Source organism: Bombina bombina, chromosome 2, assembly GCF_027579735.1.
Source record: "Bombina bombina isolate aBomBom1 chromosome 2, aBomBom1.pri, whole genome shotgun sequence".
Lineage (NCBI taxonomy): Eukaryota > Metazoa > Chordata > Amphibia > Anura > Bombinatoridae > Bombina > Bombina bombina.
In genome coordinates this window covers 317975365-318001919 of record NC_069500.1, presented here as the reverse complement: position 1 = coordinate 318001919, position 26555 = coordinate 317975365, and the positions used below count along the sequence as shown (strand labels likewise).

The following is a 26555-nucleotide window of genomic DNA, read 5'->3' as shown; positions in this document are numbered from 1 at the left end:
ATGTCTTGGACAAGAGAAAATAGCACAGTGGGTACCCCAAATGTTGACTGGAAACCAGAAGAGACACTTGATAGTGAGATTCACAAGAAGTTCTGACTAGAATTCAGTTGAATGTTGATTAGTCTATAGGTGACTTCCTGACCCAATTGCCATACACCCACACGCAGTAAAAAACCCGTGGGTCACTCCCCTCTATTCCTGTCCGATAACTGGAAGCGTCGGCTTCAGGTGACAGGAGTGGCCTACACGCTAGAAATAGCAACAAACGCGTTTTGTCAGTTACCCGGCCTTTCTCAATGTTTTCATTATTTTCAACATTGAGAAAAGCCGGGTAATGGCCGAAATGTGTTTGTTGCTATTTCTACCGTGTAGTTCACTCCTGTCACCTGAAGCCTACGCTTCCAGTTATCGGACAGGAATATAGGGCAGTGACCCACAGGTTTTTTCTGTGTGTGGGTGTATTGTAATTGGGTCAGGGCTTCTCCCTGTTTTAATTTTATTATAACGATTAAAGTTTATTTTTTATGTTGTTTATCTTAGTAGCAGGAATGAGTGCTATTCAAGCCCCTATCTTTTTTTCTTTTTTCGTAATTCTCATTAGTATTAAAGGGGCAGCACCAGAACCCTGAGCAGGGTTCTTTATCCTATTATTTATCACCATCATAGTGCCAGTACTTATTTTCTATCCCTGTTCTATAGGAGATTTGTCAGTATGGATGAGTAGTAGAAACACCACTTTGATCCTGAGACAAAAGTACAATCCAAGTAGTAAAAGCACCATGGCTCCACCCCCTCAGAAACTTTGCATTCAGGCTAGTGCTGGCAAGATTATAGCGTCTGTATTTTGGGATCGAGAGGGAATTTTGAAGGTTGCCTTCCTGCAGCTTGAGACAGGTGATTACTTAGCCAACTTGATTGTAAAATTGAAAGGAGCAATTAAAAAGAGAAGCGATGTAGCAAGTTTAGTCAAATTGCTTTTCCACCAAGACAATACTACTGTGCACAAACCTTTTGTCGCTTTGGCTGCCATTGCTGAATTTAGCCTATTACATGTTAAAGGGATAGCAAACACTTTGAGATTTGTAAATTCTATATTTAGTTGTGTGTAATTAAAAACTTTGCTATATCCTTATTTTTGTCCTCTTTTCATGTAATTTTATCTCTAAAATTGAGAATTTTCTAATTCTCAGAACATGAATCTGTCCCGTATTGACTTTTACTGATAATATTGTACTTTATATTATCCTGACCACACCTAGCCTTATCTGTGCATTAAAGCCCAGATTGGTTCCTTCAAATAAGGCAAATGGTGGGTGGTGTTTGGTTTTTGAAAAACAATAGCAGACAAAAGGATGTTTTGTTTTAAAGGGACAGTCAAGTGAAAATTAAACTTTCATGATTCACATAGGGCATGCAATTTTAAACAACTTTCCAATTTACTTTTATCATCAAATTTGCTTTGTCCTCTTGGTATTCTTTGTTGAAAGCTAAACCAGGGTAGGCTCATATGCAAATGTCAAAGGCAGCCTCTTATCTCAGGGGATTTCTACAGGTTTTTTTTTTACACCTAGAGGGCATTAGTTCACATGTACCTTTATAGATAACAATGTTCTTACGCCCGTGAAGTTATCTAGGAGTCAGCACTGATTGGCTAAATTCATGTCTGTCAAAAGAACTGAGATAAGGGGGCAGTCTTAAGTGGCTTAGATGCAATGTAATCACTGAGGCAAAAACTATATTAATATAACTGTTGGTTATGCAACACTGGGGAATGGGTAATAAAGGGATTATCTATCTTTTTAAACAATAATAATTCTGGAGTAGACTGACATTAAACCACTTTCCAATGAACTTTTATCATCAAATTTACTCTGTTTTTGCTTTTGTTGAAAGCTAAACTTAGGTAGGCTCCGATGCTAATTTCTAAGCCCCTGAAGGCCGCCTCTTACCTCGGGGCATTTTGACAGTTTTGTTTTTTTTTTTACAGCTAGACAGCGCTTGTTCATGTGTGCCATATAGATAACATTGTGTTACCTAGGAGTCAGCACTAACTGGCTAAAAATGCAAGTCTGTCAAAAATACTGAAATAAGGGGGAGGTCTTCAGAGTCTTTGGATACAAGTTAATAACAGAGGTAAAAACTATTTTAATATAACAGTGTTGGTTATGCAAAACTGGGTAATGAGGATTTATCTTTTTAAACAATAAAAATTCTGGAGTAGGCTGTCACTTCATGGGACATTATAATGCAACGATAACATGCTCTAATTATATATTATATTTTTGCATTACCGTGTTTAACATTTTGCAGCTCTGAAGGTGGACATGACCAGTCAGCCAATTAGGAGTGACAACTGTATGACCTTACCAGTTTTACAATATTTGCATTAGAATGTGGTATACTGCTTGATTTGTTTGCATTATAAGCTATGTATAAATTAAAATATCCAGAAACTGGTGAGTTTTGGGATTGAAAAATAGTATTTAGGTAGAAAAATTCTGCATTTTATCTACAGTCCAATTTATATCTGGTCTTATACTAAAAATCCATTTGGCTTGTTGAAATTCCATAACATGCCTGGATTGTAAGCAAAGTTCAAAAGATTTTGTGTTTTATCTGTCAATATATAGCATAGGTGAATAACCTTTTTCTGTCAGCAGAGATCTGGTTACACTGAGCAGAGCTGTCAGAGCTAAATATGTCCTATCAAGGAAGTGACAGGAATAGATCAAGCACAATTGATTGCCAGTAAGGGCCAAATATTTTATAAAACTGAAATCAAACTCATGCAATGCTTTCATTTTACTTTGTTGTCATTTAATTATTTTAAATAGAAAATGTTGAATACAACCCTTCCATCATTAAAAAACAAAACAATTCAGTGTGTGCTAATTTTTGTCCCTTTTTTAAAAGAGCTTATTAAAATACTTAAATGTATAAAAAATAAAACATTAGTTGTATCAGTGTATATATATATATATATACATACACACATACACACATACACACATACACACATACACACATACACACATACACACATACACACATACACACATACACACATACACACATACACACATACACACATACACACATACACACATACACACATACACACATACACACATACACACATACACACATACACACATACACACATACATATACATATATATATATATATACATATACACACATACACACATATACATATATATATATATATATATATACATATACACACATATACATATATATATATATATATATATATATATATATATATATACATATACACACATATACATATATATATATATATATATACATATACACACATATACATATATATATATATATATATATATATATATATATATATATACATATACACACATATATATATATATATATACATATACACACATATACATATATATATATATACATATATATACATATACACACATATACATATATATATATATATATATATATATATATATATATATATATATATATATATATATATATATATATATATATATATATATATATGTATACATATACAAAAAAAGAGAAAAACAAGCATAATGAGTGCCTTATGCCAGCAACTTCCCTTTATACAAAAATATATATATATATGATAAATCAGGGTGACCACAGAGGTGGGATAGAGGGATGCACATTGCGACCCAAATATTAAAGGGCATTAACAATTTTATTCAACATACCAAATACCAACATATCCACCTTAAAAATCAACAATACTAAAATAAAACTAGTGGCCACTAGAAAATACGGTCTAATACGCTTAGAAAGGATGCTCAAAAAGAGCGCATATGTATAGAATAGCACCATAAATCAAACGCCAATTTAATAAAGTATAGCAGATATAGTCATAGAAGGCAATATCAATGTCCTCAGAATAAAGCAGTATTAGGTAGGTGAGAGGTGTTACCAGCTGACTGACTTATTCCCTCTCACCTACCTAATACTGCTTTATTCTGAGGACATTGATATTGCCTTCTATGACTATATCTGCTATACTTTATTAAATTGGCGTTTGATTTATGGTGCTATTCTATACATATGCGCTCTTTTTGGGCATCCCGTCTATTTTCTAGAGGCCACTAGTTTTATTTTAGTATTGTTGGCTTTTTTAAGGTGGATATGTTGGTATTTGGTATGTTGAATAACATTGTTAATGCCCTTTAATATTTGGGTCGCGATGTGCATCCCTCTATCCCACTTTTGAGGTCACCCTAATTTATCATATATATATATATATATATATATATTTTTGTATAAGGGAAGTTGCTGGCATAAGGCACTCATTATCTAATCCTATTCTCCACTATCTCATGCTTCCTATCTTGCCTTTTTTTTCTCTTTTTTTGTATAAATTTATATATATCTCAGGGTATATATCTCAGGGTTGATTTCATTTAAAGGGATTTGAAACCCAAATTTTTTTTCTTCCATGATTCAGATAGAACATTCATTTTTTAACAACTTTTTAATTTACTTCTCTTTTTTATAAAAAAAAAAATCTTCATTCTCTTGGCATCTTGTTGAAAAGCAGGGGTGTATGCTTAGGAGCCGGCCCATTTCTGGAGAACTATATGACAGCAGTTTTGCAAGAGCACTAGATGGCAGCACTACTTCCTGTCATGCAGTGCTCCCGACGCCTTCCTAGGTATCTCTTCAACACAGAATATCATGCAAACAAAGCAAATTTACACACACACCTCTATCTCAAGCTATCTCTATCTCTATATCTCTCTATCTATCTCCTCTCTCCATCCATCCATTATTTCTTTTGTTTTTGGTGATGATTTGTGCAATTTTGCTCCTCATGGCTCCCATTCATAATGTTAGAATACTTATTTGCATTGTGTTCTGGAGAAGTTCCCCAAGCAGTGTGTCATACTGTTTTGGGACTTTACTCTTCTGGGTGTGCATGCTATATATAAAGTATGATGGTTTTATTTAAAGAAATAATTAACAGCTAATGCTATTGATATTTCTTTTTATCCCTGAGTAAAATACACCCATCTAGCTTCTCTGTGATGGATTGAATGTGTTGCGCACAGTATGTTGTAGCTGTTAGCATTGATGCTCCCACAACTGAGACCCTAAGGTGCTCAGATACATATGATTTAACATCCAGCAAATCAGTAAAATTGATGCATGATTTCTTGTTTTCCCTAACCTTTCCCCGACTCTGTGTAGCTTATTGCTGCTTTGTCTCCCTATGCTTGTTTTTAATTGGTCCATCTATAAATATGTGCGCACAAATTGCTCATTTTATAGCTATACCATTGAGTAAAATTAACATACTTTACATGGGAAATGGTTATGGTTGTATAGTCATGCAAAACCACTTTTTATTGGAAAACTCCCAGAAGAACCAACCTTGTGAGATTACAGTACTCTATAGACACTAAAAGAAAATGCAGAAGTAATAAAATCTTTAAATCACTGATTTCTTGTGCATTTTATACCATTTCTAGTTTATTCCTATTTAACAATGTAGCTTCCATAATAGTTTATTTAAGCCTATTGAACATAAATACATCAACACCAATACTGTTGTTAGTTTCCTTATTAACTATTCTGTCTGATTTCTTTTTTAGTGCATTGCTTTCCATGACATTGCTCCCCAAGCGCCAACACATTTCCTAGTGGTCCCCAAGAAAGCTATCACTCAATTATCTGAAGCAGATGCCGCAGACGAAGCAGTAAGTGAACCTCCTTTTTCTGATGAATACTTATCTAGTGCCTATCAACCATCAGCAGACAAATAGCTGTATTTAAAATTGATGTCTGGGAAATATAAACATTTTTCTATGTTTTTTCTTTTGATTTTATGGTAGTAAATGTTTACATTGGATTTTTTTAAAGTTAATAAATATTATGGTTTTTGAAATCCATTGTATTTATAAGTTCTTGCCTTTAGTAGTTACATGGTTTATCAGTAATTGTCATCCATTTTCCTTATTATGGCTAATTTCTTTTATAAGATGGCAAGAGTCCATGAGCCATCACATGGTGGGATTATTAAAGTCCAGTCCTACAGGAGGAGGCAAAACACCCCACACAACTAAGCTTTAGCCCCCCCCCCCCCCCACACACACACTGATTGAAATGAGTTCTTAAACTGATGTGAGTCCCGATATCCCCCTCAGAAAGATGGGAATAGGACAGAAGGGTGTAAAGGAGTACATTAGCAGTGAGAGTACATCTCCTGAGGGAGTTTGTCACTTGCCTGCCATAGGTGTCACTGGTCCTGGTCCTGCAGCCTCTTCCTGTTGACCTCGGAGTACTCCTTCCTTAGATCCTGTGCCAGTGCATACCACACAAGATTTGCTATTCTACTGGAAACGATCCCCATGCATGGTAAAGTGAGTGCTGCCAGGTAACTACTCACTACTATTGGGCACAGAAATAGATTATTGTTATCGGGTCACTATAATAGATCACTCTATTAATTGTAATCTAAATAAATATTTATCACGTTTTTAATTAATAAGTAATAATTTGAGAACCATATAGTTATAGTCAACATAACATAGAAGTGCATTGCATTTTGTATTGAGCGGATTAGGATTATAATACATTTGTAAATTTATACACAGTAATCCTCATACATCTGTTATTACAGATACAATTACAATTAAGAGAACATCATTTCTTAAATAAGTTGCATATACACAAACACACTGAGCTAAAATAAAATACCTATCTAGCTCAGCAAAAGAACCTCCATTTTCTTCCTCCTGGACCCCATTAAACATGTAAGGCAGCATTAAATTAACAGGAGAGTGTTATGGTATGACAATTTATTGTCCTCCTCCTGAATGTAAACGTCACACACCAATAAAAACCCAATAAACTTGAAGTGGTAGAGGAATTGAAGCAAGTCTAGGGGCCACTTTAGGACCCTAGAGTAAGTAAAGCAAACTTAAGTTAGAACCCGCATAATGGTAAAGTATGTGTATATTAGTCTATACTAAAGAAATATTAAATTTATATAAAACTACATTGTGAGTAAACAGGCATAGCATAAATGATCATATATGTCATTATATTGCATTGTAATCTTAATGCAAAAATTAAAGCATAAAATAAAAATGCTACTGACTCCGGCAGAAACTATGAAAGTCTTACATAGATCTATTCTAGCAGAGTAAGCTCATAGATATGCCATCTTAGGGAAAAAGAAATGCCCATTCTCAGTCATCTGCTCCAGCAGTAAACTGTAACATAACCAAGATTGGGTGAGTACTGGAAGTGCATACAACGTTTAACTTCTTAGAGAGGATTGAACTACTTTATAATATCACAAAGATAAAGCTGAGGCAACATGTTTCTCACAATGCTACAGATCTATTGAAATAACAGAACAAACTGGCTAGAATATTTAGGTAAAGGGTTGTCCCATTAAAATGATCCAAATGTTCATCAATCTTAGACATTGCCAAATAATGTGAACAAAGAAATGTTCTCTTGGCCGAAAAATGAACAGGTTTGGATGTGAAAAGTAATTCAACTGTGGAAGAGAATATGTTCATACCATAGTGCCAGTTTATAGCTTTCAAAGTAAAGTAAATGTCCCTTTTCATATTTGCCAGAAAGCATTTTGAGTGGTAAAATCCTCAAGATGATTAGCCCACACCAGAGAATCAGGCGTAGTGCAATGAAACAAATGCCAAATAGATCCTGTGTCAGGTTGGTGATCAAGAAAATTGCCTGAGCATGCTTGGGAAGTTGTTCTACTAGCAAATTATATGACCCGTAGATATAACAAATTATTGCAATACCAGGCGCTCTCTGTTCCCTCTGAATCCGATTATCGCATAGGTCGCTCTCTACAAATTCTCCACTACTCCCAGTAGCTGGCTTCTCATATTGTTGCGGATCCACATAATCCACCCGCTTAGTCACAACAGGAGCACGGCTAACCAGACCCCTCCTCTCCACTTTTATTATCACCTCTGTAGTTGTGGGAAAAGCTTCAATCTGATCTGCATCACTCTCTGCAGCATCTAGAGTTGTAGTAACAATTGTGGGCACTACCTTAGCCTGCGCATCATTTGCATCCTCCTCGATAGGGGAGTCGCCATCTTTACAAATTAATGGAATAAATTGCTTTGTAAAACATCGATCTCGAGTAGATTCACAAAATGTTTCTCCAATAATGCACAAATGGTTTATTCATCCGTACACTGAAAAGATGCCATTTCGGAGTCAGTAGAATATTTTGTTCACCTTGGTACTGTGCTGCGATAGTTAAGTTGAGAGGAGCAGCCTCAGATTTAGCTCCAGAATATTGTGGCTGACAAATACTAAAATAGCTTCAAACAATGCAGCAATACTTGCTGACTCAATATCTGTAAGGCTTGACTGCAGAGGACACAGGATGCCACAGATATTTAACAGCTAAGTCTAAGATCTGTAGCAGCTCACAATATTGCAGCCTTAGTTGACTGTCGCCTGGAAGTCCCCCCCAAAGCTAATTGTATTTCTTTTACAAGATATGACGAGTCCACGGATTTCATCCTTACTTATGGGATCACGCCTCCTGGTCAGCAGGAGGAGGCAAAGAGCACCTCAGCAGAGCTGTATATATATAGCTCCTCCCTTCCCTCCCACTCCAGTCATTCTCTTTGCCTGTGTTAGTGATAGGAAGAGGTAAAGTGAGGTGTTAGTTTAGATTCTTCAATCAAGAGTTTATTTTTAAATGGTGCCAAAGTGTGCTATTTTACTACTGGGCAGTTTCTGGAATCCAACTATGTTTGGGAACTTGTGGGATTTTAGTCTCGCTGTGCCTCCCTTGTTGGTGCTGCCTGGATGTGGACTTGGTGAATTTGCCTAAGCCCCTTCATGATTCACAGGACCTCAGGAGGAAGAGTGGACCTCTTGACACTGTGGGTACTTCATGCAGTTTCCTCAGCATGAAGGTAAGTGCAGTCTTTTTTATTCTGGGGCTTGGAAGCAGATACTCAGAATAGACTGTGCTTTTATTATTGCGGTTTATGGGCCTTGGTAAAGGTATCCCTATGCATATATGTGGATGTCATGAGTTTAATAAAGTGGACAACACACACATTATTATTTCCCCCAGACAGTCTGGTTTTCAAAGTTTTAGCCAGGAGCGCTGGGTGGTGTGATTTAGTTCTCAGATGACTATCGAGCGGGCATAACTGTTAGGCGGATGTCAGTGTTTTTTTTTTTTACTTAAAGTAATTTTGGTACTGGCGTTAAAGATAATATTTTTCTTTTCCCGGGCTCTACGTAATTGTTTCCGCCCACGAAGGGCGGGACTTGGGTTTGCACGTTCACCGCACAGTGACACAGTTGTTAGAGTTCTGGTGAGTGCTGTGAATGCGTGCACGCTAGTAGGAAACTAGACTTGGTCAAACGGAGGCAGGTAGGAGCCACAGCGGAGCTGTGGCGGGGTGACTGTGGGCTAGGTGTGCTTCTAAAAGGGGGCCCCATGTGAGTTGTGCGACGTTGATCGCACCTGATTGCTAAATTATTTTAAATGCTTAATTATTTTTTTGAGCATAATAATAAGCGTTGACAAATTTAAAGACATAGTACACTATAATTGCTTTCTGTTATAGACTGACCACGTTTGTACTTTGCATCTATTACAATGGAGGACATTGAACAAAATGCATGTCCTATGTGTTTAGATGCCATTGTGGAACCACCTGTCACACTTTGTGATACTTGTGTTGAACGAGCCTTACAATGTAAAGAAAAAATATTTTTTAAACAAAATATAGCTAAAGAAGGTACTCAAACTGATGAGACTCAGGGTATGTCGCAACTTTCTCCCCAAGCGTCACAGCCTTTAACGCCCGCTCAAGCAACGCCATGTTCTTCATCGGCGTCTGCTTCTTTCACCTTGCAGGATATGGCTGCAGTTATGTCATCTACTCTCACAGAAGTGTTATCTAAGTTGCCAGTGTTACAAGGCAAACGCAGTAGGACAGAAACCCATATGGTGCCTGCTACTTCTGATGCTTTGATGGCTACCTCCGATGTACCCTCCCAGGGTTCTGAGTTGGGGGGTAGGGGGATTCTCTCTGAGGGGGAACAGTCTAACTCAGCGAGTGAATTACCTCACATAGATTTGGATGTCACGTCCTTCAGATTTAAACTTGAACATCTCCGCCTGTTGCTGCGGGAGGTCTTGATGACTCTGGACGACTGACTCTATTGTGGTACCTCCCAGAGAAATTGTGTAAGATGGACAAATACTTAGAAATTCCTTCTTACTCTGATGTTTTTCCTTACTCTGATGTACTCTATATCTGACACCATTCGGGACTCCTGGCAGACGATCCCTAAGGTGGAGGGTGCTATTTCTACCCTGGCTAAACGTACGACTATCCCTATTAAGGACAGTTGTGCTTTCAAAGACCCTATGGATAAAAAGTTAGAGGGTCTTCTAAAGACGCTTTTTGTTCACCAGGGTTATTTATTACAACCGACGGCCTGTATTGCACCAGTCACAACTGCGGCCGCCTTTTGGTTTGAGGCCTTAGAGGAGTCTCTTAAGACTGAGACTTTAGAGGAAATAATGGACAGAATTAATACCCTTAACCCCTTAAGGACCAGCGACGTACCCTGTATGTCGCGGGCCTTTTTTTGGGAGTTGATTGTTTTATAGCACATTCTTGCCACCAGCGTTGAGACTGCTCTATTCCACTAAGCCTGCTGGAGGGAGGGAATTAATAGCGTGTTCTTGCTAGACTTGTGCTATTATGTCCTGAAAAAACCCTTAACGACCAGTGACATACAGGGTACATTGTGGTCATTAAGGGGTTAAGCTGGCTAATTCTTTCGTCACAGATGCCACATTTCAGATTGCCAAATTGGCGGCTAAGAATACTGGATTTTCCATTTTGGCTCGTAGAGCTTTATGGTTAAAGTCTTGGTCTGCGGATGTGTCCTCTAAATCCAAGCTTTTGGCTATTCCCTTTAAGGGAAAGACACTTTTTGGTCCTGATCTGAAAGTAATCATTTCGGATATTACGGGAGGTAAGGGTCATCTACTCCCTCAGGACAAGACATCTAAGCAAAGGGGACGACAGAGTAATTTTCGTTCCTTTCGTAATTTCAAGGGAGTCCCCCCTTCCTCTGTCGCTAAGCAGGAAGGGAAATTTCTCAGGCCAAAGCCATCTGGAGACCTAACCAGGCTTGAAACAAGGGTAAACAACCCAAGAAGCCCGCTGCTGCTCCCAAGACAGCATGAAGGGACGGCCCCCGATCCAGGACCGGATTTAGTTGGGGGCAGACTTTATCTCTTTGTCCAGGCTTGGATAAGAGACGTTCAGGATCCCTGGACACTGGAAATCGTGTCTCAAGGATATCAGCTGGAGTTAAAAAATTCCTTCCCAAGGGGAAGGTTTCTTCTTTCACGGTTGTCTGTAGACCAGATAAAAAGAGAGGCGTTCTTACGTTGTGTACAAGACCTCTCCACTATGGGAGTAATTTGTCCCGTCCCAATACAGGAACAGGGGCAGGGGTTTTACTCAAATCTTTTCGTGGTTCCCAAAAAAGAGGGAACGTTCCGACACATTTTAGACCTCAAAAGTCTAAACAAATTTCTCAGAGTTCCATCCTTCAAGATGGAGACTATTCGGACAATTCTTCCATTGATCCAGGAGGGTCAATATATCACTACCGTGGACTTAAAGGATGCATATCTTCATATTCCTATCCACAGAGATCATCACCAGTTCCTAAGGTTTGCCTTCCTGGACAAACATTATCAGTTTGTGGCTCTTCCCTTCGGGCTGGCCACTGCACCCAGGATCTTCACGAAGGTTCTAGGGTCTTTGCTAGCGGTTCTCAGACCGTGGGGCATTGCAGTGGCACCTTATCTGGATGATATTCTAATCCAGACGTCTTCTTACCAACGGACAAAGTCTCATACCGACATGGTTCTGTCCTTTCTAAGGACTCATGGGTGGAAGGTGAATCTGGAAAAGAGTTCACTAATTCCACAGACAAGGGTCCCCTTCCTGGGAACTCCTAATAGATTCTGAATACATGCCGATCCCTTCAGTCCAATCCTCGGCCATCAGTGGCTCAGTGCATGGAGGTAATTGGATCGATGGTGGCGGCAATGGACATCATTCCGTTTGCTCGTTTTCATCTCAGACCTCTACAACTGAGCATGCTCAGACAGTGGAATGGAGATTATGCAGATTTGTCTCCTCAGATCTGGATCAGGAGACAAGGGACTCCCTCTTCTTTGGTGGTTGTCACCGGATCATCTGTCCCAAGGGACGTGCTTCCGCAGACCTTCATGGGTGATAGTGACAATGGACGCCAGTCTACTAGGATGGGGTGCAGTCTTGAATTCCCTGAAGGCTCAGGGTGTGTGGACTCAGTCTGAGTCTCTACTTCCAATCAGTATTCTGGAATTGAGAGCAATATTCAATGCGCTTCAGGCTTGGCCTCAGTTGGCTTCGGCCAAATTCATCCGATTTCAGTCGGACAACATCATGACTGTGGCTTACATCAATCATCAGGGAGGAACAAGGAGTTCCTTAGCGATGAAAGAGGTATCCAAGATAATTCAGTGGGCGGAGGCTCACTCTTGTTATCTGTCAGCAATCTACATCCTAGGAGTGGACAACTCAGAGGAGGATTTTTTAAGCAGACAGACGGTTCATCCGGGGGAATGGGAACTTCATCCGGAGATCTTTGCCACCCTGATTCTCAGGTGGGGCAGACCGGAATTGGATCTGATGGCGTCTCGTCAGAATGCCAAGCTCCCGAGATATGGATCCAGGTCCAGGGATCCTCAGGCCGAACTGATAGATGCCTTAGCAGTGCCTTGGTCGTTCAGCCTAGGTTCTCTGATGCGGTCATTGATACCTTGATTCAGGCACGCAAGCCGGTTACTAGAAAAATTTACCATAAGATATGGTGTAAATATCTTTTTTGGTGCAAATCCAAGGGCTACTCATGGAGTAGGGTTAGGATTCCCAGGACTTTATCTTTTCTCCAAGAATATTAATCTGGAAATTGTTGTTCCTTCATTGTGTCCCAATCCTTCTTCTAAGAAGGAGCGTCTGTTACATAACTTGGACGTGGTCCGTGCCCTGAAGTTTTACTTGCAGGCGACTAAAGAGTTTTGACAATCATCTTCATTGTTTGTTCTTTTTTCGGGAAAACGTAGGGGCCAGAAAGCTACGGCTACCTCTCTATCATCTGTTTGGCTTATGAGACTGCTGGACAGCAGCCCCCGGAAAGAATTACGGCTCATTCTACTAGGGCTGTGGCTTCCTCATGGGCATTTAAAAATAATGCTTCTGTTGAACAGATTTGCAAGGCTGCAACTTGGTCGTCTCTTCACACTTTTTCTAAATTTTACAAATTTTATACTTTTGCCTCGTCCGAGGCTGTTTTTGGGAGAAAGGTTCTTCAAGCAGTGGTGCCTTCCGTTTACGTTCCTGTCTTGTCCCTCCCTTTCATCCGTGTCCTATAGCTTTGGTATTGTATCCCATAAGTAAGGATGAAATCCGTGGACTCGTCATATCTTGTAAAAGAATGCTTACCTGATAAATTTCTTTTACGATATGACGAGTCCACGGCCCACCCTGTCAAATTTCTAAGACAGGTCTTTGTTTTTGTTAAACTTCAGTCACCTCTGCACCTTGGCTTTTCATTTCTCTTCCTAACTTCGGTCGAATGATTAGAGTGGGAGGGAAGGGAGGAGCTATATATATACAGCTCTGCTGTGGTGCTCTTTGCCTCCTCCTGCTGACCAGGAGGCGTGGATGAAATCTGTGGACTCGTCATATCGTAAAAGAAAGAAATTTATCAGGTAAGCAGAAATTTCCTTTTTTTAAATGTATCTTTATAATTACAAAGCTCCACAATTATGTTTTCTCTGCTTTACCAATTTACACGTGATTTTCCACCTTTTAACTTGTGAATACTCCTATGCTTGACCGTTGTTTCTCTATTTAGATTTGCATCCCACTTATATTTGTAAAGATAGAGATGGCTTAATTTGAGATGACCTTTTATATGCTGACTTGCCTTTAATTTAGTAATGATCTTTTTAATATTGGAGGTGCTTTGAGTACCTTTTTATAAATGGACATAAAATACAAAATTAAACTTTCATGATTTAGATGGAGCAAACTATTTAGGGGAAAAATATAAATAACTTTTTTAATTTTCTTCTTTTAGTATACAGGTGGCCCTCGGTTTACAACGGTTCAATTTACACCGTTTCAGAATAACAACCTTTTTTTCCAGTCATGTAACTGCTATTGAAAAGCATTGAGAAGCAGTGCATTGAATAAAATAGCCAGTAGGTGGAGCTGTCCGCTTGTGTTGCAGCAAAGCCAAGCAAGCTGAAATTAATCAGTTTAACCAGACCTGAGCTATCAAGCAGATTTCAAAGGAACAAGATCTTCCTGTCTATAAATCAGTCCAGATTGGAATGCATAGAAAGAACTGTTTGCAGAAAAATGCAAGTGAAGTCTGTGTTGTGTGATTATTTTATTAGGTTTATAATGCTGTTTAGCATTTAAAGTCTTCATTTCAAAGCTTTAAAAATAATGTATTAGGTGTTACTTATGACAATTTTGGGAGGGGCCTGGAACCTAACTCCCTCACTTCCCATTGACTTACATTATAAACTGGGTTTCAATTTACAACGGTTTTGATTTACAACCATTCCTTCTGGAACCTAACCCCGGCGTAAACTGAGGGCTACCTGTATTTAGTTTGTTCTCTTGGATTCCTATGTTGAAAATAATTCTTAGTTAGCTTCAGGAGCGTGCACATGTCTGAAGCAACACTACTGCCATATAATGGTGCAATGTTTATAAAATTGTGAGCACTAAATAGCAGTGTTGCAACTCTCTTGAGCCTACTTAGATATGCTATTCAACAAAAGATACCAAGAGAACAAATAAAATAGGATAATAGAAGCAAAGTGAATTATTTTTTTCAAAATGCATGCTCTGTCGAGATCATGAAAGTTTAACTGTTATGACCCTATAATTTCATACTTAACCCTTTGAGTGCTAATGACGGCTCTAAGCCGTCAGTTTCTCACTCTGGTGCTAATGACGGCTCAGAGCCGTCATGAGCACTCTCCCACCTTGAGGGAGATCTGGGGGCTCCTTACTGCTCCTACCCCAGCGATCGTGCCTTTAGAGTGACCGGCATCGCCGGGGCTTCACGTAATGCGCGGTGACGTCACGGGCAATTACGTGATGACGTCACCGAGCAACTTTATTTATACTTAACAATGTTAAGTATAGGAGGAGGGGGCATGCTGCTTAGAAGCCTGTATCTCAGGCATCTAAGCAGCTACAGACCCCCAAGACCCATTGTTGGAAAGGCAATCGCTTAACCTTTCCAACAGTATAAGTCTTGGGGGTCTGTAAAAAAAAAAAAAAAGTTAAAAAAAATGTTTTCAAAAATAAAAAAAAATTAAAATAAAATATTAGCACCCAGGTGGGAAATGGCTTAGCAGCCAAAGGGTTAAAGGGACATGTAACCCATTTTTTTTCTTTCATAATTTTAGAAAGAGCATGCAATTTTAAACAACTTTATCATTTACTTCTATTATTTAATTTGTTTTATTTTCTTGATATTTTTTTGCTGAAAAGCATATCTAGATAGGCTCAGATAGTATTGGTTGCTGCACTTAGAATCCTCATGTGATTGGCTCACACATGTGCATTGCTTTTTCTTCAACTAAGGATATCTAAAAAAATAAGCAAAATAAATAATAGAAGTAAATTGGATTGTTTAAATTTGTATTCTCTTTCTGAATCGTGAAAGAAAAATTTTGGGTTTAGTGTCCCTTTTAAGTTACATATTGAACCTTTGTAAAATCTGGGTCAGGTCAAAGGGACATTAAATAATAAATAAAAGCTAGATATAATGATGTGTTCAAAGAAAAGGTTAGTTTGAAAATAGTATGAAGATATATACAGTACTTTCAAATCTGTTATTTAAATATTGAATAAACATTTATCATGTAATGGCTGCACAAAGTTCCCAGATAGGGAACATGTCTGCTATATTTGTGGTGAGTGGGCAGCAGATACTGCTCATCTGCTGCTTGACTCTATTATTGCACAAGGATGTTCTTTTACACCACCACCCCTTGCTCTTGAACTGTCAGTCACCCTGAATGAACAAGTTCGGGTTATTTAACTCTGCCACCTCGATTGCACTAGCTCAAATGCAATGTGTTCATTAATTGAAGAAGAAAGCAATTTTTTAAGTATTATAATATATTGCAGAAGCTGAAGATTGTATTGCAAATGAGTTGCAGGGGGAAAAAACAGAAATTGTGTTAAGTTTTCAAAATCTCTTTCGAATAAAACTTATTTCCTTTACTCTTGATATATAACATCACATAATTATAAGGTACAAATATAGTAATAAAAAAGGTGCATAGATCACAAGAACATCTTACATTCAGGGGTCACAGTTTTATAGACTGGAAAAGGCTGGGATGGGGTTGAAAAAAATCCATGAGAGCTTCCATATACTGTTCTCTTTAAACAGTGCTTTGCTCTGGCTGCAGTGTGTTAAGGAAAATTTACATAATGCAGCCAGAGCACAGCGCTGTTTGAAGAGAACAGCCTGATGTGGAGCAGCGTTTGAAAAGCAAAATTAAGTTTCTGGTTGTGTCCTGTTCTTTCTACAGACATGCTGCATTTTCTGCGATGACATCTCAGATGTCCTTCCTTGGGGGGCACCACCATGATGTACTGTTTCCTCTGAGTTTAAAAGCCTGTTTCCTTAGCTTATCTTCTCTTCTGGCTAGTTTGGGACAGTTAAATAAAATGTAAAATTGCCCTTTAAAACTATACACAATTTTGTTAGCTTTTTTCTTCTGTTAAGTGTGATCAGTCCACGGGTCATCATTACTTCTGGGATATTACTCCTCCCCAACAGGAAGTGCAAGAGGATTCACCCAGCAGAGTTGCATATAGCCCCTCCCCTCTACGTCACCCCCAGTCATTCTCTTGCACCCAACGACTAGATAGGATGTGTGAGAGGACTATGGTGATTTTATTTAGTTTATTTCTTCAATCAAAAGTTTGTTATTTTTTTAATAGCACTGGAGTGTGTTATTCCTTCTCTGGTAGAGTTTGAAGAAGAATCTACCAGAGTTTTTTACTATGATTTTAGCCGGAGTTGTTAAGATCATATTGCTGTTTCTCGGCCATCTGAGGAGAGGTAAACTTCAGATCAGGGGACAGCGGGCAGTTTATTCTGCAAAGAGGTATGTAGCAGTTTTTATTTTCTAACAATGGAATTGATGAGAAAATCCTGCCATACCGACATAATATCATGTATGTATATTTTACATTTTAGTATTCTGGGGAATGGTACTTCACTGGAATTACAATATGTATATAAGACTTTAGCCTAATTGCAATGCAACAGGCTTTTTAATAACTCTTAATTTATGTTAAACGTTTTTGCTGGAATGTAAAATCGTTTTCATTTTCTGAGGTACTGGGTGAATAAAATGTTTGGGCACTATTTTTCCACTTGGCAGTTGCTGGATCTAATTATGACAGTTTTTGATCTCTCTCACTGTTGTGTGTGAGGGGGTGGGACCTTTTTTGGCGCTTTTACTACGCATCAAAAATTTCAGTCACAAGCTCATTGTTTTTTCCTGTATGTTCCGGTTTATCTCTACAGAACCCAGGGATCTTCAAAGCTAATTTGAGGGAAGTAATCTAACAGAGCTGTGAGATTGTAGTTGACTGTGATAAAAAACGTTTATTCTTTAACTTTTTTATGCCTCAGGGTTAGTTATTCCTTGCTACTGGGTACAAGCCTTTGCTAAATTGCGTTTTGTTTTACAAAGCTTATTGATTTCATCTGTTATATATATTCAGTGCTTCTTAAGCACAGTTCGTTTTTTTCATTGTATTTTACTTGTATAGTATTTCCAAATTGCAAGTTTATTTGCTAGTTTGTTAAACATGTCTGATTCAGAAGATGAGACTTGTACTAACGCCAAGGTGGAGCCCAATAGAAATTTATGTACTAACTGTATTGATGCTACATTAAACAAAAGTCAATCTGTACAAATTGATCAAATTTCACCAAACAACGAGGGGAGAGTTATGCCGACTAACTCGCCTCACGTGACAGTACCTGCATCTCCCGCTCGGGACGTGCGCGATATGGCGGCGCCAAGTACATCTGGGCGGCCATTACAAATAACATTACAAGATATGGCTACTGTTATGACTGAGGTTTTGGCTAAATTACCAGAACTAAGGGGCAAGCGTGATCACTCTGGGGTGAGAACAGAGTGCGCTGATAATGTTAGGGCCATGTCAGATACTGCGTCGCAACTTGCAGAACATGAGGACGGAGAGCTTCATTCTGCGGCTGACGGTTCTGATCCAAACAGATTGGATTCAGATGTTTCAAATTTTAAATTTAAGCTGGAAAACCTCCGTGTTTTACTAGGGGAGGTGTTAGCGGCCCTGAATGATTGTAACACAGTTGCAATACCAGAGAAAATGTGTAGGTTGGATAAATATTTTGCTGTACCAACAAGTACTGACGTTTTTCCTATACCTAAGAGACTAACTGAAATTATTACTAAGGAGTGGGATAGACCCGGTGTGCCGTTCTCACCCCCTCCGATATTTAGAAAGATGTTTCCAATAGACACCACCACACGGGATTTATGGCAAACGGTCCCTAAGGTGGAGGGAGCAGTTTCTACTTTAGCTAAACGTACCACTATCCCGGTAGAGGATAGCTGTGCCTTTTCAGATCCAATGGATAAAAAATTAGAGGGTTACCTTAAGAAAATGTTTGTTCAACAAGGTTTTATATTGCAACCCCTTGCATGCATTGCGCCGATCACGGCTGCAGCGGCATTCTGGATTGAGTCTCTAGAAGAGAATCTTAGTTCAGCTACGCTGGACGACATTTCAGACAGGCTTAGAGTACTTAAGCTATCTAATTCATTCATTTCGGAAGCCGTAGTACATTTAATTAAACTTACGGCTAAGAATTCCGGATTCGCCATTCAGGCGCGCAGAGCACTGTGGCTAAAATCCTGGTCAGCTGATGTAACTTCTAAGTCCAAATTACTTAATATACCTTTCAAGGGACAGACCTTATTTGGGCCTGGTTTGAAAGAAATTATCGCTGACATTACAGGAGGTAAGGGTCACGCCCTACCTCAAGACAAAGCCAAACCTAAGGCTAGACAGTCTAATTTTCGTTCCTTTCGGAATTTCAAAGCAGGAGCAGCATCAACTTCCACTACTCCAAAACAAGAAGGATCTGGTGCTCGCTACAGACAAGGCTGGAGACCTAACCAGTCCTGGAACAAGGGCAAGCAGGCCAGGAAGCCTGCAGCTGCCACTAAAACAGCATGAATTGAGGGCCCCCGATCCGGGATCGGATCTAGTGGGGGGCAGACTTTCTCTCTTCGCCCAGGCTTGGGCAAGAGATGTCCAGGATCCCTGGGCGCTAGAGATAATATCTCAGGGATACCTTCTGGACTTCAAACACTCTCCTCCAAGAGAGAGATTTCATCTGTCAAGGTTGTCGACAAACCAAACAAAGAAAGAAGCGTTTCTACGCTGCATACAAGAACTATTGTTAATGGGAGTAATCCATCCAGTTCCACGGTCGGAACAGGGACAGGGGTTTTACTCAAATCTGTTTGTGGTTCCCAAAAAAGAGGGAACTTTCAGACCAATCCTGGATTTAAAGATCCTAAACAAATTCCTAAGAGTTCCATCATTCAAAATGGAGACTATCCGGACAATTTTACCCATGATCCAAGAAGGTCAGTACATGACCACAGTGGACTTAAAGGACGCTTACCTTCACATACCGATTCACAAAGATCATTACCGGTATCTAAGATTTGCCTTTCTAGACAGGCATTACCAGTTTGTAGCTCTTCCTTTCGGATTGGCTACAGCTCCAAGAATCTTCACAAAGGTTCTAGGTGCTCTTCTGGCGGTACTAAGACCGCGGGGAATTTCGGTAGTTCCTTACCTAGACGACATTCTGATACAAGCTTCAAGCTTTCAAACTGCCAAGTCTCATACAGAGTTAGTACTGGCATTTCTAAGGTCACATGGATGGAAGGTGAACGAAAAGAAAAGTTCACTCGTTCCACTCACAAGAGTTCCCTTCCTGGGGACTCTTATAGATTCTGTAGAAATGAAGATTTACCTGACAGAGGACAGGTTAACAAGACTTCAAAGTGCTTGCCGCACCCTTCATTCCATTCAACACCCATCTGTGGCTCAATGCATGGAGGTAATCGGCTTAATGGTAGCGGCAATGGACATAGTGCCATTTGCTCGCTTACACCTCAGACCACTGCAATTGTGCATGCTAAGTCAGTGGAATGGGGATTACTCAGACTTGTCCCCTTCTCTGAATCTGGATCAAGAGACCAGAAATTCTCTTCTATGGTGGCTTTCTCGGCCACATCTGTCCAGGGGGATGCCATTCAGCAGACCAGACTGGACAATTGTAACAACAGACGCCAGCCTTCTAGGTTGGGGTGCCGTCTGGAATTCTCTGAAGGCTCAGGGACAATGGAGTCAGGAGGAGAGTCTCCTGCCAATAAACATTCTGGAATTGAGAGCAGTTCTCAATGCCCTCCTGGCTTGGCCCCAGTTGACAACTCGGGGGTTCATCAGGTTTCAGTCGGACAACATCACGACTGTAGCTTACATCAACCATCAGGGAGGGACAAGAAGCTCCCTAGCATTGATGGAAGTATCAAAGATAATTCGCTGGGCAGAGTCTCACTCTTGCCACCTGTCAGCAATCCACATCCCGGGAGTGGAGAACTGGGAGGCGGATTTCTTAAGTCGTCAGACTTTTCATCCGGGGGAGTGGGAACTTCATCCGGAGGTCTTTGCCCAAATACTTCGACGTTGGGGCAAACCAGAGATAGATCTCATGGCGTCTCGACAGAACACCAAGCTTCCTCGTTACGGGTCCAGATCCAGGGATCCAGGAGCAGTCCTAATAGATGCCCTGACAGCACCTTGGGACTTCAGGATGGCTTATGTGTTTCCACCCTTCCCGATGCTTCCTCGATTGATTGCCAGAATCAAACAGGAGAGAGCATCAGTGATTCTGATAGCACCTGCATGGCCACGCAGGACTTGGTATGCAGACCTGGTGGACATGTCATCCTGTCCACCTTGGTCTCTACCTCTGAAACAGGACCTCCTGATACAGGGTCCTTTCAAACATCAAAATCTAACTTCTCTGAAGCTGACTGCTTGGAAATTGAACGTTTGATTTTATCAAGACGTGGGTTTTCTGAGTCAGTTATTGACACCTTAATACAGGCTAGGAAGCCTGTTACCAGAAAGATTTACCATAAAATATGGCGTAGAATACCTATATTGGTGTGAATCCAAAGGTTACTCTTGGAGTAAGGTTAGGATTCCTAGGATATTGTCTTTTCTACAAGAAGGTTTAGAAAAGGGTTTATCTGCTAGTTCATTAAAGGGACAGATCTCAGCTCTGTCTATTCTGTTACACAAACGTCTGTCAGAAGTGCCAGACGTTCAGGCTTTAGCGAGGATTAAGCCTGTGTTTAAGACTGTTGCTCCACCATGGAGTTTAAATCTTGTTCTAAACGTTTTACAGGGCGTTCCGTTTGAACCCCTCCATTCCATTGATATAAAGTTGTTATCTTGGAAAGTTCTATTTTTAATGGCTATTTCCTCGGCTCGAAGAGTCTCTGAGTTATCAGCCTTACATTGTGATTCTCCTTATTTGATTTTTCATTCGGATAAGGTAGTTCTGCGTACTAAACCTGGGTTCTTACCCAAGGTAGTCACTAACAGGAATATCAATCAAGAGATTGTTGTTCCTTCTTTGTGTCCAAATCCTTCTTCGAAGAAGGAACGCTTACTACACAATCTGGACGTAGTTCGTGCCCTAAAATTTTACTTGCAGGCAACTAAGGAATTTCGACAAACGTCTTCTCTGTTTGTCGTGTACTCTGGTCAGAGGAGAGGTCAAAAGGCTTCGGCAACCTCTCTTTCCTTTTGGCTTCGTAGTATAATACGTTTAGCTTATGAGACTGCTGGACAGCAGCCTCCTGAAAGAATTACAGCTCATTCTACTAGAGCTGTGGCTTCCACTTGGGCCTTCAAGAATGAGGCCTCTGTTGAACAGATTTGCAAGGCTGCAACTTGGTCTTCGCTTCATACTTTTTCCAAATTTTACAAATTTGACACATTTGCTTCCTCGGAGGCTATTTTTGGGAGAAAGGTTCTTCAGGCAGTGGTTCCTTCTGTATAAAAGAGCCTGCCTATCCCTCCCGTCATCCGTGTACTTTTGCTTTGGTATTGGTATCCCAGAAGTAATGATGACCCGTGGACTGATCACACTTAACAGAAGAAAACATAATTTATGCTTACCTGATAAATTCCTTTCTTCTGTAGTGTGATCAGTCCACGGCCCGCCCTGTTTTTAAGGCAGGTAATTATTTTTAAATTATACTCCAGTCACCACTACACCCTTGGTTCCTCCTTTCTCGTTGGTCCTTGGTCGAATGACTGGGGGTGACGTAGAGGGGAGGGGCTATATGCAACTCTGCTGGGTGAATCCTCTTGCACTTCCTGTTGGGGAGGAGTAATATCCCAGAAGTAATGATGACCCGTGGACTGATCACACTACAGAAGAAAGGAATTTATCAGGTAAGCATAAATTATGTTTTTTATAATAATAAATACAACTCCATGCACATGATTTTTCTCATCTATGTAGTTTAAAGATTTGCCACTTTAAAACTCTCAGGGGTTAACACATCATTTTGAGCAGCCAGCAGGCTTGTCACCTTTTGTTGATTATATGCTTTTTCTATAGTAAGTAATCTTCAGGTAATGTTTTTTTAACTTCTCGTTGCTATGCAACCGGATTGTATTTTTTTAGAATTATTCCTGGGAGAGTTCTAAAACCATTGTTAAATTGTCATTTTATATGTATTTTAAGCATTGCTTTAAAGGTTTTTCTCCCCCTGAGAATAATTGTATAAAATAATGTAATAGCAAGTTGCTAAAGCTTCAGTTAGACATTAAACATTTCCCCTTCAGGCTATCTAGTGCCGATAGATTTTAATTGAAAAAAACAAAGCTGACTATTATAATAAATCATTGAAGAAAATTCTTATTATGACTAAAATGGTGGTCAGTTTTTAATTCCAAAGGAGTTAAAATGGTTATATACAATTCCAGTGCAGACAAAATCCACTTACATAAGATTAATCATAGTTACATAGTAAATACTCTATTGAATCTTTAATTATTATTTTTTTTATGTAGCTACATGTTATAGATGCTTTTTATGTTCTAAAAATGTCAGGTGTAAGAAAAAAATATTACCACTTCATAGTGATTAAAATGGTAACAAGGAGTAGTAAAGGAATGGAAGTATGTATGCAGTTGTGTGTCCTCACAGATGCTACATGCAAGGACAAGTAGAATAAGACTTAAAGGACCAGCTAGGGAACCTGGCTGCTGGCATTTGTCGATGCTGCCCACATTTGTTATTGCATAAGAAACTGCTTGTGCAGCACAGCCCCTGGCCTGAGAGCAGGGCCTGCCAGTCATCCTGAACAAACCGGTTTGGGATGATTAAAAGGAAAATGACACACAAAATGTATTTCATGATTCAGATAGAGAGCACAACTTTCCAGTTTATTGCTGATATCAAATGTGCTTCATTCTCTTGGTATAATTTATTGGATGGGCAGCAATGCACATCTGGGAGCTAGAACAAATTGGATGAGCCAATGACAAGAGATATATACTCTATATGTGCAGCCACTAATCGGCAGCTATATCCCATTGCTGCTTAAACAAAGGATACTAAGAGTATCAAGCAAATCACATAATAGAAGCAAACTGGATAGTTGCATGCTTTTTTGTTCCTTTCATTATTTAGATAAAGTTTCCAATTTACTTCTATTGTCAGATTTTTATTTTTATCCTTTGTTGAAAAGCAGAGATGCAGGCACAGGAGCGTGCACGTGTCTGCAGCACTATATGGCAACAGTATTATACATTTGCAAGAGCACTAGAAGCCAGCACTATTTCCTGTCATGTAGTGCTTCAGGCATGTGCACGCTACCTACCTAGGTATCTCTTTAACAAAGAATAACATAAGAATGATATTAGAAGTAAATTGGAAACTTTTTTTTTAAATTGTATTCTCTATCAAAATGAGAGAAAAAAATGATGTCCCTTTTTAAATTGTATGCTCTATCTGAATCATACTAGAAAAAAATGATGTCCCTTTTTAAATTGTATGCTCTATCTGAATCATACTAGAAAAAAATGATGTCCCTTTTTAAATTGTATGCTCTATCTGAATCATACTAGAAAAAAATGATGTCCCTTTTTAAATTGTATGCTCTATCTGAATCATACTAGAAAATAATGAATGTCCCTTGAACTTGCACTGCAAGGGCTCCATAGTAGCCTCCACCGCTTGATAAAAGGAGCCCTAGCTTTACACAGACGTGCACAAAATTTATATCATTAATATATCCCTTGCAAAAAATGTTTTTAACATTGTTTAAGTTGTGCTCTTTCATAGTTTAAAAGTGTGTGTGTGTTTAATATGCATGTTTATGGTAATATATATTTTTTTTCTATTTGCAATTTACAGCTCCTTGGACATCTCATGATAGTTGGCAAGAAATGTGCGGCTGATTTGGGTTTGAAGAAGGGCTACCGACTTGTTGTAAATGAGGGTCCAGATGGTGGCCAATCTGTATATCACGTTCACCTGCATGTACTTGGTGGCCGTCAGCTGGGCTGGCCCCCTGGCTAACATTGAGTTACAATACATACTTATAAGGCAGGTGTAGTCTGCCTTCTCACGTGAAATGAGTTCTTGAAACATCCGCCTCCTATGCGCTGCAGTTATTTGCTCAGACAGACTAAAAGCTGTTTCATGTGATGGCAAAAAAAACAAATAAAAATGAATCTGCTTTTTCAATATCAATTTTGTGTGCAATATATACTTCTGTTGTCATTGTCTAAATGTTTTATTTTCTTAGTGGTTGTTTCTTGACATGTTGTTGGAGTATTTCATAATCTATCCGGTATGAGAAGATGTAACAGCTATTGCCTCCTGTTACCAGAGGCAGACTTTTTTTTTCACTTTCTTCAATGATAATTTTTTAATTAAGCAGTTACAGTAAAGCACCAGTTCAATTAACTGGAGGATAAAGCATTTTTTTAAGTTTTATAATATAGTGCAGCAATTGAAAATTGCATTGCACGCTAGCTGCAGAGGAAAAATAAATAAATAAAAAAAAATGTGTTACGTTTTTATAATGTCTTGAGTCAGTCAACAATAATAAATTCAGTGCTGCTTTGCAACTATGCTCCATATTTGACTGTTCACTTCAAACGGCACTGTGTTCTGGATGCACTTTAAGGAAAACTTACACAGTGCAGCTAGAGCGCTGTGCCATTTGAAGACCACAGCCTGATGCAGTGCAGCGCTGCAAAGTGAAAGAGCCAACAGTTCCTGCATGTGTCCCATTCTTTCTGCATACATGCTGCATTTTTTGCGATGACATCTCAGATCACAGAATGTTCTGACTTGGGGTTTCTGTTATCAAATTTACTTTGTTCTCTTGCTTTCTTTTGTTGAAAAGAATACCCAGGTAGGCTCAGGAGCAGCAGTGCTCTACTAGAACCTATCTGGTCATTTTTGGCTACACACATATGCTTGCCATTGGCTGATGTGTTCAATCTGTCATTGCATTGCTGTTCTGGAGTTTAACCCCTTTGCAGTTAAATCGTTCTATATATCCAAATTGAGAAATAAAAATTGTGGGTTTCATGTCATCCTCCAATCACGGCTCCCCCCCCCCCCGGGGTAATCAGTGTCTGATTCAACACCTTGATTGGCGGAAGCCGTATTCCTCATTTTAGACCCAGGAAGAGGCTTTGCGACGGGCGGAGGAAGCTGGAGCGGCTGTCAAGTTTAAAAGGTAAGGTTTTTTTTTCTCTCAACAGGAGTGAAATGTAAATTTTGATGAATTAAAGTGCCCCGGTTTTTAATCGAATTTCGAATTTTTAAATACCGGGTACTTTAGCATCAAAATTCACGTTCACTTTAAATGGCTCCAACAAAAAGCATACGAATATGCATATAACCTAAAATTTAAGATATATAGATATAGAGATAGAGAGAGATAGAGAGAGAGATATAGAGAGAGAGAGATATAGAGAGAGAGATATAGAGATATACGGCCAAACCAGAGAATTGCAAGCTTGTAGAAGTAAGTGGTGCAGCACAAACTATAGAAATGATTAGCCTCAGAGAAGCACATTCTGCAACATTTGTGTATGAAATGTGCTCCTATTGGATCTTTAACATCTATTTTGTGTACTGATTTGTTTCTGCAAGTTAAGGGGACAGTCAAGTCAAAACTAAACTTTCATTATTCAGATAGGGCATGCAATTTAAAAAAAACTTTCCAATTT

At 39.2% G+C, this 26555-nt stretch overlaps 1 protein-coding gene across 1 annotated transcript in view; it reads left to right on the top strand.

Moving 5' to 3' along the window:
• HINT1 (histidine triad nucleotide binding protein 1) overlaps positions 1–25059 on the top strand; it is a 33925-nt gene extending 8866 nt beyond the window's left edge. The window contains exons 2-3 of the mRNA XM_053701650.1: positions 5643–5747; positions 24721–25059. Coding sequence (XP_053557625.1) covers positions 5643–5747; positions 24721–24885 — 270 coding nt within the window. The 3' untranslated portion in view covers positions 24886–25059. The remainder of the gene's footprint in view (positions 1–5642; positions 5748–24720) is intronic.
• The last annotated feature ends 1496 nt before the right edge of the window (positions 25060–26555 follow it).